Source organism: Anabrus simplex, chromosome 2 (assembly GCF_040414725.1).
Source record: "Anabrus simplex isolate iqAnaSimp1 chromosome 2, ASM4041472v1, whole genome shotgun sequence".
Classification (NCBI taxonomy): Eukaryota; Metazoa; Arthropoda; class Insecta; order Orthoptera; family Tettigoniidae; genus Anabrus; species Anabrus simplex.
This window is the reverse complement of record NC_090266.1, coordinates 89,442,765-89,457,156: the sequence shown is the minus strand read 5'-3', so window position 1 is coordinate 89,457,156 and position 14,392 is coordinate 89,442,765. Positions and strand designations below refer to the sequence as shown.

The 14,392-nt window shown below is 37.6% G+C and overlaps 1 protein-coding gene across 1 annotated transcript in view; it reads left to right on the top strand.

Moving 5' to 3' along the window:
• LOC136864904 (solute carrier family 2, facilitated glucose transporter member 10) overlaps positions 1-14,392 on the top strand; it is a 154,668-nt gene that overhangs the window by 126,467 nt on the left and 13,809 nt on the right. The window contains exon 4 of the mRNA XM_067142313.2: positions 6,000-6,132. Within this exon, the coding sequence (XP_066998414.1) occupies positions 6,000-6,132 (133 nt within the window). The remainder of the gene's footprint in view (positions 1-5,999; positions 6,133-14,392) is intronic.

The following is a 14,392-nucleotide window of genomic DNA, read 5'->3' as shown; positions in this document are numbered from 1 at the left end:
TTAAGGCATTATAATGCTCCATATATCTCGTATGAAAGCTGCGCCCAGTCTGTCCAACATAACTAAATCCACACTGAGCACAAGTGAGTCTGTAAATACCAGATCTCGAAAAACGGCTGTTTTTATGATTGACTTTATTATGATTAAAAAATATACTCTGATTTGTATTGACTGTTCTGAAAGCAATGTTAGTGTCGTATTTCTTCAGTGTGTTGGCGATCTGGTGGATGGCTGGGTTATTGTATGTAAACGTAGCGAAACTAGTTTTTTTAGGTTTATCCGGAATGAGATTCGTGGATAGTTTATATTTAACTTTACTGATTAACTGGTTAATCATTTCAACCTTGAACCCATTAAGCTTGGCCAAGTTCCTTATGTAGTTTAATTCTATTTTTAAGTTGTTAGGGGATAGTGGGATTTTTAAGGCTCTGTGTATTAAATTATAAAATGACGCTTGTTTTTGAGATTTAGGATGTAAAGAGGAATTATTTATGGTTATAGGAGACTGTGTAGGTTTTCTGTAGATTTGAAAATCGAAAGTATTATTGGCGCGCGTGATCGTTATATCTAAAAAATTTAAGGACTGTTTAACTTCGTCTTCTTTAGTGAATTTTACATTAGGATCAATTTTATTTAAAATCTCTAAAACTTCGTCGCTGTTAGTAACATTTTTGTCAATAACTACAAAAGTGTCGTCAACAAATCTCAGCCATAAACATATTCCTTTTATATGTTCTTTAATTTTCGTGTATTCTATTGAGTCCATGTAAATATCAGCCAAGATGCCGGACAAAGGGTCACCCATGGCTAAGCCAGTCTGTTGATAAATCTTACCATTAAAGGAAAAAAAGTTGTTATTCAATACAAAATTCAGGATCTTCATAAATTCATCAATTTCCAGCTTACTCAGGCTGCTATGTTTTGAAATATTGTCATAGATAATTTTGACTGTTTCTTTAGTAGGTATATTTGGGTACATGTTTATGACATCATAGGAACACATTATATGGTTAGGTTGTAAGTCAAATTTACTTAAAATATCGCAAAATTTGATTGAATTCTTTAAAGGAAGTTTATTATGAAACTTGTAATGTTGTTTGAGAAAACCGTGGATATATTTGGAAACTTTATAGGTAGGGGTATTACGGCAGTTAATAATCGGACGTACGGGAATGTTGTTTTTATGGATTTTAGGTAGGGCTCTGGCTATTGGAATGCTGGGGTTCATGTTGATCAGTCTCTGTTGTTCCTGTTCATTGAGAAGGAATGTGGAGTTCTTAATTAGAGATTTTAAATTACGTTGTATTCTTACGATAGGATCTTTGCTAACTATTGTATACATTTTATCCTTAAAAAATTCTTCAGTTTTATTTATGTAACGGTCCTTATCCATTAACACCATAGACCCTCCCTTGTCAGCTATTGTGACTATGATGTTGTTGTCTTCTATTTTCGTTCTCAAACAACATTACAAGTTTCATAATAAACTTCCTTTAAAGAATTCAATCAAATTTTGCGATATTTTAAGTAAATTTGACTTACAACCTAACCATATAATGTGTTCCTATGATGTCATAAACATGTACCCAAATATACCTACTAAAGAAACAGTCAAAATTATCTATGACAATATTTCAAAACATAGCAGCCTGAGTAAGCTGGAAATTGATGAATTTATGAAGATCCTGAATTTTGTATTGAATAACAACTTTTTTTCCTTTAATGGTAAGATTTATCAACAGACTGGCTTAGCCATGGGTGACCCTTTGTCCGGCATCTTGGCTGATATTTACATGGACTCAATAGAATACACGAAAATTAAAGAACATATAAAAGGAATATGTTTATGGCTGAGATTTGTTGACGACACTTTTGTAGTTATTGACAAAAATGTTACTAACAGCGACGAAGTTTTAGAGATTTTAAATAAAATTGATCCTAATGTAAAATTCACTAAAGAAGACGAAGTTAAACAGTCCTTAAATTTTTTAGATATAACGATCACGCGCGCCAATAATACTTTCGATTTTCAAATCTACAGAAAACCTACACAGTCTCCTATAACCATAAATAATTCCTCTTTACATCCTAAATCTCAAAAACAAGCGTCATTTTATAATTTAATACACAGAGCCTTAAAAATCCCACTATCCCCTAACAACTTAAAAATAGAATTAAACTACATAAGGAACTTGGCCAAGCTTAATGGGTTCAAGGTTGAAATGATTAACCAGTTAATCAGTAAAGTTAAATATAAACTATCCACGAATCTCATTCCGGATAAACCTAAAAAAACTAGTTTCGCTACGTTTACATACAATAACCCAGCCATCCACCAGATCGCCAACACACTGAAGAAATACGACACTAACATTGCTTTCAGAACAGTCAATACAAATCAGAGTATATTTTTTAATCATAATAAAGTCAATCATAAAAACAGCCGTTTTTCGAGATCTGGTATTTACAGACTCACTTGTGCTCAGTGTGGATTTAGTTATGTTGGACAGACTGGGCGCAGCTTTCATACGAGATATATGGAGCATTATAATGCCTTAAAGCACAATAAATATTCAGCGATGAGCTCACACATGAGTGAAACAGGACATCAGTTCACATCAATTGATAAAGATCTCACTATTCTAAAATGCATAGGCAAAGGAAAACTTATGAATGAATTAGAAAATCTTTACATCTTTTTAGACCAAGCCTATAACAAAGACCATAATCTTAACGATATCACGGAAACAAAAAATCCTTTATATGAGCTAACTCCAAAGCTATTAGGCATGGTGAATTCAAAACATAATACAATCCCGCCAACTTTTAGAACTTCTTGTTCTAAAGCTTCCACCATCTCGTCAAATGATAGGCCCGCCCATCTTGCTCCTAACAGCCCGCCAATAACAACACATGCGCGCAAGGATCCACCCACCATTACCCCCTCCCTCCATGTCCTTCACTGCCTCAGCCACACCGTTATAATACTAGAAGTCGAAAACCCAGTCGAGCTAGCGTTGCTGTAACAACCTGACGTACTTAATACGCTCCGTCCGAGTAAGTACCGCATTAGCCATCTTTGACATACTGGAAGTCTCTTGTACAGTACGGTATTATTAACAAACTTTCTTCTACATTTTGTTTCAGAAAATCCTGAACATTTCTTCCAACAAATGTTTCAACGGAATTATATATCAACTTGACTATCTTTTAGATCCATTCGACTACCATATTTCCGAACTCCGCTAGCTTTGACATACGTTTTATCACAAGCAACGCCTTCTATTGAAGTTCCATTTTCTTCTCGACTTTCAGATCTCCCAATCATATACATTTTAAACTTGTTTTTCACATTCACACTTCCGTTTTAAATAACTGAAAGTGATTTTACCCTTGAATTCAACTTGGGAATTGAAGAAACATCCCCTTTGATGATTGTATTTATACTCAAGGCCTTCACAGTCTTAATGAAAATATGGATCCATTTTAGTTTTAGACTCTCAAAGCTTCATGTTTAATCACGTTTTAATCTTCAAAACTGTTAATTTCACTCTCTTTTAACATACTTTGGTGCATTATCGTTGTTTTAGATGTTATTGTATAATGTTTTACGAAACTATTTTTCAACATTTTAACCTATAATTTATAAGTATATGTATTATTTTAAGATTGATATAGGCTGATGATGCCCGTAAGGAGGGTGAAACATGTACCTTTGACTTTTATGTATTATGTATAAAAAATATTTGACCATATGAAATAGTGGATCATATTGTATTGTATTGAACAGGTGGACTTATAATATTGTAATAATACTTGAGACATACGTCAACTTCAATACGGAACCAAAATGAGAATAGTTACTTGTAAGTGGTATGTTCCGAGCTGTCAGCGGAGAGATGGCGTGGAATGACATTAGTAGACGAATAAGTTTGAATGGCGTTTATAAAAGTAGGAAAGATCACAATATGAAGATAAAGTTGGAATTCAAGAGGACAAACTGGGGCAAATATTCATTTATAGGAAGGGGAGTTAGGGATTGGAATAACTTGCCAAGGGAGATGTTCAATAAATTTCCAATTTCTTTGAAATCATTTAGGAAAAGACTAGGAAAGCAACAGATAGGGAATCTGCCACCTGGGTGACTGCCCTAAATGCACATCAGTATTGATTGATTGATTGATTCTTTCTTTTGTTGCGAGAGGCTATATTTGTCAGGGAGTTATCAAAGTGCATTATTTGAATACTCTAAATGCACTTTCTTGGATGCATTTTGGAAATAGATTTTTTTTCCATGGCATTTGAAAGGTTTTAACTGTGAATCAAGGTTAACTGCATGCCGTAGCGGGCCTTAGAATATTTTGTAACGCGGCAAGGGTTGGTACTTCTGAATTACGAATTGGCGGTTACTTTGAAATCACGTAATTCGAGGTCTGATTTTTTTAGTCCCAACGGCTTCGAATTAACGAGGTTTTACTGTACTTGAATTGTTGTGAAGGAAAAAAAAGTCCTCAGTTTATTTTGGCATTGATGATTCTTTTATTTACAAAAGGGACATCTGTGGTAGTGACAGTATCTTTGTGCTAAACCAGACTCGCTCAGTACTGTGCGTTCTTGCTGTTACCATTCTAGTACAACATGTAACCTCTTTCAACTTCCGTGAGTTTTTTTTGCTAGTTGCTTTACGTTGCACCGACACAGATAGGTCTTACGGCGATGATGGGATAGGAAGGGGCTAGGAGTGGGAAGGAAGCGTCCGTGGCCTTAATTAAGGTACAGCCCCAGCATTTGCCTGGTGTGAAAATGAGAAACCACGGAAAAGCATCTTCAGGGCTGCCGACAGTGGGATTCGAACCCACTATCTCCCGATTACTGGATACTCGCCGCACTTAAGCGACTGCAGCTATCGAGCTCAGTCTTCTGTGAGTTTGACCCCTTCCATTTCATCTCACTCTGTCCTAATATATGTATTCTCCTGCATTCCATTATATCCACTATCTTTTCACTCTTGCCTGCCAGTTTAGGGTTCCCACTCTGTTTTTATAATTAAGTACATTCTAAGTGTTGCGTCCTTCATTGGTAAATCTCCTTCCATTCCCAGAATTAACATTGGATTCCAGAAAATCGTCGTTTATTCCTGGGATACAAGAAATGAGGTTTAGTATTCATCCGAGGCTTGTTTTTGCTTCTAAAGCAATAAAATATTGCTGCTCTGCTGACTCGCTAGGCCTTGGGTAAATGAGGATTTTCTTTCGGGCTTCATTCCTTTAGCCTTTGAAGATCCCTTTTTCCCATTAGGCAGTAGTTTCCTTCTTCATTTTCCCCAGAGGAGAAAGGGTGCCTTACCCACCAACTAAGTTGTACCAAAGGTCTCCTTCTCTACCAGAGCTGCCATTAAGGTCCTCACTGTAAACCTGATAAGGGGCCCTTGCAAGGTGCTGCCAGCTTGACCAAGGATTTTAAGGTGTTGTTGCTCCTCTATCACTCATCCTTTAAAACTTGTAACATATGATGGGTGTAATTTGGAGGGGGGCTCTAGTGAAACTGGATCACCTCACCGGGATAGCAGATTCTCACACACTTGGAACCAAAATTGATTTACTAATTTCGGACTGTGATGAGATGGCTGTTAACACTACGAAGCAGACCAGCCCCAATCAAGTGCGTCCACTCCCAACAGGACACAGAGCTGTGGCAAATGTTGCTCTGCATACTTTGGGCTGTTTCAGGCTCCCTGTAGCAAGTACCAATCTGCTGTTTCTTGACCAAAACATAGACTCGTGACTCAAAAACATTTTTCCGGCTTTATAGACGTGTTTGCAGTATGTTAACTTTAAGTTAATGATGATTCATTCTCTCTTTTATTTATATAAACAAGAAGTGATATTATATTTGTATTCCATTCATTCATTTGCTTTCTTGTGAATTGAGACTGATAATATTTGTGGTACCATGATGGTTTGTTTTAAAATGTATTTTTATGTTTGCTTACTTTTCAGACGTCTTCTCATTAGGAGGCTCTTTCCTCTTCTTCAGCATGATCTGCCTCTTCTGCATAAGTTTTGTATTCCTGTTTGTGCCAGAGACAAAGGGTAAATCTCTGCATCAAATTGCACAAGAATTGAAAAATGTGTAAGTTAGAAGATATTTGTTATTCTATTACTTTGTATTTTCTTTGTCTAGTAATGAGAATTGGGGACAGTATCATTCTTCATTGTCACTTCTCTAGTTCTCCTGTTTATAAAGTTTCTTATCAATATGAAAAGAGACATAAAACAAGTTTGAAATGTATTGATCTATTGGAAACCTTTTCTTCTTATGTGTCCTGTATTCTTAATCTTGTACCTCGTGTGTTAATCATTATATTTTTGTCTCTTCCCTTTTGCTGTCTTTCTTCTTATTCTACAATTCCCACATCAGCCCATCAGTGAATGCTGATGCTCACACTCCTGATGAAGCTGGGAACCAGAAACAAGCTCATTGGGTCTCAGAAGTTTGAGGGGAGAGGCAAATCTCTTTGAAGATGGCAGTGTATTAAGATGTGGATATTGTCTTTGTCCTTCGGTGTTTTCATGTTTGTCCTTGTGTCCTCTGTGTGTTTCACCCTGTTTTCCTTACTGACTTGTTATTTCTTTTATCCTGTTACTAGCTACACACATCAGCTTCGCACAGGAGCAGTTATGAATTTAAGGCAATAAGCTACTTTTAAAATGGTCTGTCCGGTCCAGTCCACTACGATAATAGACTGTACAACCAGTGACTGCACCAAGTGTTGGGTGGTGAGAAATAACTCAACCTCCTAACTAATGGCTTCAAGCAGACGAGTTCTCTTCCCATCAAGCAGCATCAGGCCCCAGGTTAGGGGCAGCTGCAGAAGGTGTCTGTACTCCATGTTAGGAGTGGTCTAATCACTTGCTGGCAGCAGCTGTAAAATTCCTTTGGGAGTGGCAAACCCATCATAATAAAAGGCTAAAATGAGTGCAAGTATGGTGTGGCCTCAGAAAACTCTAGGACAGGGCCTCTCAAACACCCAAAATCTCATGCGTGCAGACAGCGGCACAGAGTTCCTGTGCACAGTGCATTGGTCCCGCTCGGTTCGGCTCGGACCAGCGCTTCGTCTCTAGGCTACTCGGTTAAGCTCAGCTCAACTTGGCTCAACTCGGCTCGAATTTGGAGCGCTACGGAGCAAGTGAGAAAGAGGGAGACAGGGGGAGCGAGCGACAGGCGTGGGGAAAGTGAGAGACAGCGCTATTGCTCCAAATCGAGGAGTGGGGGTCTGCTCTCCGGTCAACCAAGCAAAGTCGTCTTTTGCACCGTGCACAGTGCATGCACCGGGCCCATGCACCCTGAGAGGTCCTGCTCTAGGATGTCCCATACAGGCGACTCACAGTTTTTCAGGCACTGGGGGAACTGTGAAGATTGAGGGACAATATATCTGAATCGAGGCGGTCAATATCCTGACCCTGACAGATAAGATCAAAGAGCTGATAGAGTTCATGAAAGAGAAGGACATGCCGTCTTTCGTCTTATTGAAACAAAATGGAGAGGATGGCAGGGAAGAAAACTGAAGGAAGGGTACGGGCTGTTTAACAGTGGAGGACGGGATGCAGTAAACGGATCAGGAATGATCATTAGAAAGGGTGTCCTGGTATATGTAGACGAGGTGAAGAACGTCAATGACAGAATGATCATAACAAGGGTATAGTACGAACAGAAACACAAGATTTGTTTCAAGCACCATCTTTTTCGGACCATAAAATGTGGCGGACCATAAGACGCACATGGATATTTTGAAGAAAATTTTACATACATACATACATACATTATCATTATAGCCTGTTATGTCTTTCAGAGTTCAGTCTGCAAGCCTCTGTGAATTTACTAAACGTCGCCACAATCCTCGATTTGCAACTAGTGTTGTGGCCTCATTTTTTTATAATAAATTTTAGGAAAAATTTAATTTCACTCTATTTTCAAAGGAAATTTTACAGAAATAATTGAATTTGTGTACAAACACAAATTACAGTCAAATGTCATTGTTACGAACACCAGCTTAACAAAATGTTCAGAATAGCGAAATTATTTTTAGGTCCCTTCCCTTTTCCCTATTTAACATGTGTTAAAATATTTCACTGTAACGAATTTCAAACTTTCAGTATAACGTATTAAAATGTAGCCTTTTTCTTCAAAATATAATTGGAAGTCATCCTGTTTTAATCGCCAGGTATTTCGCACATGTCTCTATACAGCTAATACCAGGCAGCACACTCTATACAACACACAGGCGAAACTACCCGATTACAAATCAGGGGAAAGTAAGCAAATGCATCACTTATCTGACAAGCAGGTTGCCTACCCAACAGCGCGTGAAGATTATCTTATTTAGTTTTGGTGTACCGGTACTGAACATCATTACAGTAAAGCCTCGTTAATTCAAAGTTGTTGGGACCCAAAAATCAAACTTCGAATTAACCGTCAACTCGTAATTCAGAAATGCCAAACCTTGCCACATCACAAAATATTTTAAGACCCATTACTGCATGCAGTTAACCTTGATTCACAGTTTAAACCTTTCAAAATCTTGGAAAAAGCATTTTCCAGAATGTATCCATTAACTATTAATAATCTTGACCATAGTGGCCGGTATTTGATCCGTATTGACTTGATCACAACAAATACTAAATACTAAATATTAATTATTTATATTTATTTACATAAGTCTAGTACATGTTTCGAGAATCTTAATACATTCCCTTCATCGGCTAGTCAAATTAAAATTAAAATTCCTGTACACAGGAATGTGTCTATGATGATGAATGTGTCATGGACATGGCACATCCATACACTTAAACCTTGTATTTTCGTTTTGATTTTTGTGTTCTAAGTAGTCAAGGTAGATGTCTGCTAAGAAGCCTGACGCTGGATCTCTCCTTCTGATGATATATATTCTTATTGAAGGTGAGAAAATTGTTATTGAGGACAAAATTTAAGATGTTGATAAATTCATTGTTTTCCCAACATCAAATAAAACTCCTCTTACCGTAAACCTGTCCAACGTGCATATTTCACAAGATGAATTAAACTACTTAACAAAGGCCTCAAATTCAATTGGCCGAATGAACACACAGAAAAAGACATCATAAGGACAATCGCCGTCCCATTGAACGACAAAATGACACGAGATACAAAACTAAGACGAAACTTGCCAGTTTGGCGAATGAAATAAACATTAATTCAACACACATCAGTTAGACACAAAACATTTACAAAATAAATTTAAACAGAATGATACAATTGCCACAAAGTCTGATAAAGGCTGAACCACAATAATAATGAACAGGAATGACTACAATTATAAGACTGAAGCCTTTTTCACAGATAATACTTTTTAATAAACAAACATCCCACAGCCCAAATCCAATGCAGTCTCAAGACTTTGCTTAAAAATTCATCCTTTTTAAAAAAATGAACAAGAATCACAAAGTTTAATAAACATGAACCCCAATCAACATACCAACAGTCAGAGCACTACCAAAAATACAAAAAAAACAGAAATTCCCATTAGGCCAATCATCAACAGAAAATTGGTCCAACATATAAAAATTCACAGTTCACACACAGTTTTCTTAAAATACACTATAGATTCCATAATAGTTCTCCACTGAAAATTCCATTGATTTTTGTGAGAACTTACAAAAATTTAAAGTACAACCAAATCACGTCATGTGCTGTCCAATATGTACTCGAATGTTCCAACAAGAGAAACAATTCTTTCACTTTCAATAAGAAAATATATTGTCAGAAAGTTTTATCAATGGGAGATCCAGTGTCAGGCATCTTAGCAGACACCTACCTTGACCGCTTGGAACACACAAGAATCAAAACGAAAATACAAGGTTTAAGTCTATGGATGCGCTATGTTGATGATATGTTCATTATGAACCTCAGTATACCAACAGGCAGAGCACTACCAAAAATACACAAAACAGAAATTCCCAATAGGCCAGTCATCAACAGTAGAAGTCCAACATATTTTGCAATACTTCAACTCATTAGATTAAAACATGAAATTCACAGCAGAAGATGAAATCAGTAAGTCCATACATTTCTTAGACATTACCATCACATGAAAAGAATACCACATTTATATCCCAACACTAAAAAATGAGTACCCTACTATAGTTTAATACATTGAGTGTTTAAAATAACCCTCACACCTCAAGACCTCAACAAAGAATTACAATATATAAGGAACATAGCCAAATTCAACGGGTTTAATGGCCAATCAAATAATAAGAAAAATTAGAAATAGTCAAATTTCAAAATTAATTCCGGAAAAACAAAAAAGTCTAAATTGGTCACATTTACTTACAGTAATCCTAACATATATAAAATTTCTAACCCATTCAAGAAACATGACCTCAGAATTTCTTTTAAAATACAAAACACCATGTTCCAAAATCACAATAGCGTCAACTCCAACAAAGACCAATACTCAGGATCCGGGATTAACAAAGCTCACCTGTACCCAGTGTTTCGTCTCATGCATGGGACAAACAGGACAAAGTTTCTCAACAAGGTACTTAGAACACCATATTGCAAACAAACATAAATTCTCGGCAGTCGTACATATGAAAGAAACTGGACATGCCTACACAACGATAGAACAATATTTAACTATATTAAAGGGGGAAAAAAAAGGCAAATTGATGAACGAATACGAAAACATCTACCTTTTCATAAACCAGTTTTTCAACAGAAACCACAATTTTAATGACCTTATAGAGAATAAAAATACTTTATACAGTCAAATCCCACAATTATTAAAAATATTAAAAAGAAAAGAAAACATGTTCCAAAATATAAAAAAATGTCCCTCCTCTGAGAACAGCCAATACCTCATCCGCTCACCCCTCCCCAACCAATACCTCTCCACGTAACACACACAGATACAACACGTGGCACATGGAATTAGCCATCGCCAGTCGGACAGAAGGTGCCGCAAGAGAGGCAAGGGGGCGAGTAAGAACCTCATTTTACACTTCAGTTCACACATTCTTCACAATAAGACAGATTTTTTTCATTACAGGCTCTCAATCTACCAAAATCAACCCTTCAAAGAAGCAACGACCTTGAGAAGTCCCCTCTTCAAACCCACACAGCGACAGGCAGCAAGATTTCACTTAATTTTAATCACCATAAAGCAACATTCAGACAATAGATCATGCAAAATCTTACAAAAATGCTACCCAAATTTATTCCCAGGGTAACACACTAGTCCATGAAGATTCCAGTGAGAGCACGCACATTGGATATTACAGACTAAATAACCCAAAGTAACCATTGTCATCACAAGTTTCCAAAGCATATCAATTGTTTTTTTTTATATCAAATGTACAATAATAGTAAACTTACCGTTTTTAGACAGAGCAATTGTATGCCACCTAAATGTTTTTATATATAGGACATGTAAACACAATTCACTCGTCATAACAATCCACATCAGCCGGATATTTCTGCAGAATATATAATACACACAAAAATATACATACATACATACATACTGTACCAGGAAAAGTTGTGGGCAAAGGGCATGAGTAGGACCTCAGGGAGTGGAACTTGGTTTTGGAGCCGATACAGAGTAGGATAGACTCGCAGAGCGAATAATAGATGGTTAAAAAATCTTTTTCAAAACAATTTATTAATTCTTCACCCTGCGATATGATTTTTGATTCAAATCTGGCATTGAAATTAAAAGTTTGAAAGTAATCTTCCTGAATTCTGTTCATGAAAATGGCATAAATACTACTGATTTCAAAGTCTTTCATATGTGAGAATATGAGGTATTGAATTTCCACCTAAAGTCTTTCTAAACCTAAGCACACTTATAATTGTAAGTTGATATGAGAAATTAAATTTTGGTTAATATTTTTCAGTTCTCAGTTCGTCAACCTTGATATATAGCACACTTGAAAAGCCTAAAGTCTTTCTACGAGATATGAAACTGAAATTTGAAATTAAATTAATCACTTCTGAGAAATTATGAAAACTCTGAAATATTTGTTCACACGCGGCACTGAAGTTTCCACTGTTCACAAATTAATGAAAAAAAAAAATTTAGTCAGTTTGTTACTACTCACTTATGGCAAGAAATGTTGCTACAAAATGTCGAAGGATGGACATCTGGAATGTTCCGTGGAGAATCAGGATCGGCGATGTTCCCTTGACACACCATGTTGACGTTCCCGATGAGGTGATGACGGCTGGAACTGGATCATGTAGAATTGCAGCTCGTTAGGGTGATTTTTCGCACACGAAAAATTCACTTAGTGCGAGTAGTTAACACTGACACTGTCATTGACTGTTGAACACTATTTATGGCGTAATTGAAAGAATCACAGTCCTTCCTGTATGAATTACTATTTACAGTCATTATTGAAACGTTCATAAATGTACAGTTCACACTTGAAAAGGCAAGTCGATAATCACAGTCTTTGAACACAGTCATTAAGTCACTAAGAATTATTTTCTGCTTATCCTGTTATTTACTTACTTACTTACTTAATCCGGTCCTCTTGTACCATAAGGTGTCGAGGATACGAGGGATCTCCATCTACTCCTATCTCCGGTAATGGCAACGGCCTCTCGTACCGAGAGTCCCCTCTCCTGCAGTGCTTCTCTAATCCCCTCCTCCCATGTCTTCCGTGGTCTTCCTCGAGCCTTCCTTCCTTCCACTCTCACCTCCCTCATTAACCTCGGCAAGCGGTCTGTCGACATTCGGTGGACGTGGCCAAACCATCTCAATTGATATTCTTGGATGGTTTTCTCCAGTGGCTTCATATTCAATACTTTCCGGATGGCTGTATTCCTGATCCTGTCTCTCCTGGTTTTGTCCTCTACTTTCCGGAGGTACCTCATCTCTGTCGCCTGGATTCTGCTCTTGGTTCTTTCTGTTAGCACCCAGGATTCGCAGCCATAGGTCAATGTGGGAATAAAGGTGGATTTGTAAACGGCTAATTTTGTGCCCTTTGAGATCTCCTTCTTGTTGAGGAAGTTTGTTCGGATGGCATTAAACAAGCGCCCTGCTGTTCCTATTCTTTCTGTTATTTCTTCCTCCATCTTCCCATCTGAGCTGATGATTGAGCCAAGATACTTGAACTTGGTGACTTGTTCTAATGGTTTACTATCGACCATGATACAGTGTCTCTCCTCATTCCTGCTGATAACCATAGTCTTTGTCTTGTCCGCATTCACCTCCATGCCTTTTTCCTTAAGCTCTTCCACCCATACATTGATGTTGTGCTGCAGGTTTTGTTCGCTGGAGGCAACAACAATCAGGTCATCAGCAAATGCCAGGTCAGAAAATCGTACTGGTCGCATGAGATAATTTCCGACCGTCAATTTCTTGATTTTCTCATGACACAGCTTCATAATATGGTCGAGGTATACGATGAAAAGAAGAGGGCTAAGACTGCAGCCCTGCCGGACTCCTTGTCTCGTAGTGAACTCTGCTGACCTCACATTTCCTGTCCGCACGTAATTCCGACAGTTCTTATACAGACTCATGATTGAACTGCAAAGTGACTTGCTAACTCCATACTCCTTTAGGACTTTCCAGAGTTTGGACCTCGGGACTCTATCAAATGCCTGTTTCAGGTCAATAAAGGCAGCATGAAGGGTCTTGTTCTTTTCCAGTAGTTTTGCACTGGCCATCCTAACAGTAAATATGAGATCTTGCGTGCTTCTATTTGGGCGGAAGCCACACTGGGCTTCTTCAAGTTTAGCCTCTACCTCCTTTCTTAATCTAGTCTCCAGGATCTTTGAGAAGACCTTCCCAGGCACTGATAACAAGGATATGCCACGGTGATTACTGCACTCTCGATTGTCTCCTTTCTTAAAGATGGGGACGATGGCTGCTACTTCCCAATCTCTAGGTACCTTTTTTGTTCTCCAGGCCTCCACCATAATCTTGAATAGAAAGTTTTCTGCTTTCTTTCCCAAGTTCTTAATCATTTCTGGGGCGATTCCATCATGTCCTTGGGCCTTCCCATTCTTGAGTTGTTTAATAGCCAACTGCATTTCATTTATCCTTAAGTCCTCTCCTTCTTCTTGTTCTCCTTCTCCCCCCGTCTCCTCTCTTTCCTCGCTTGACCATGGGCTGTCTTCATTCCCATTTCCATTCAGTAAATCATAAAAATATTCTTTCCATCTCTCCATTATTTCTTTCTCTTCTGTTAAGATTTTCCCTTCCTTATCTTTTATAAACTTTAGAGGGCACTGTTTCTCCTTTCTCATGTTTTTCAGTGCTCTATAGAACAGCTTCTGGTTCTCTTTATAATTTTTCTCCATTCTTTGTCCGAATTCTTCCCAAGACTGTCTTTTCGCTGTTTTC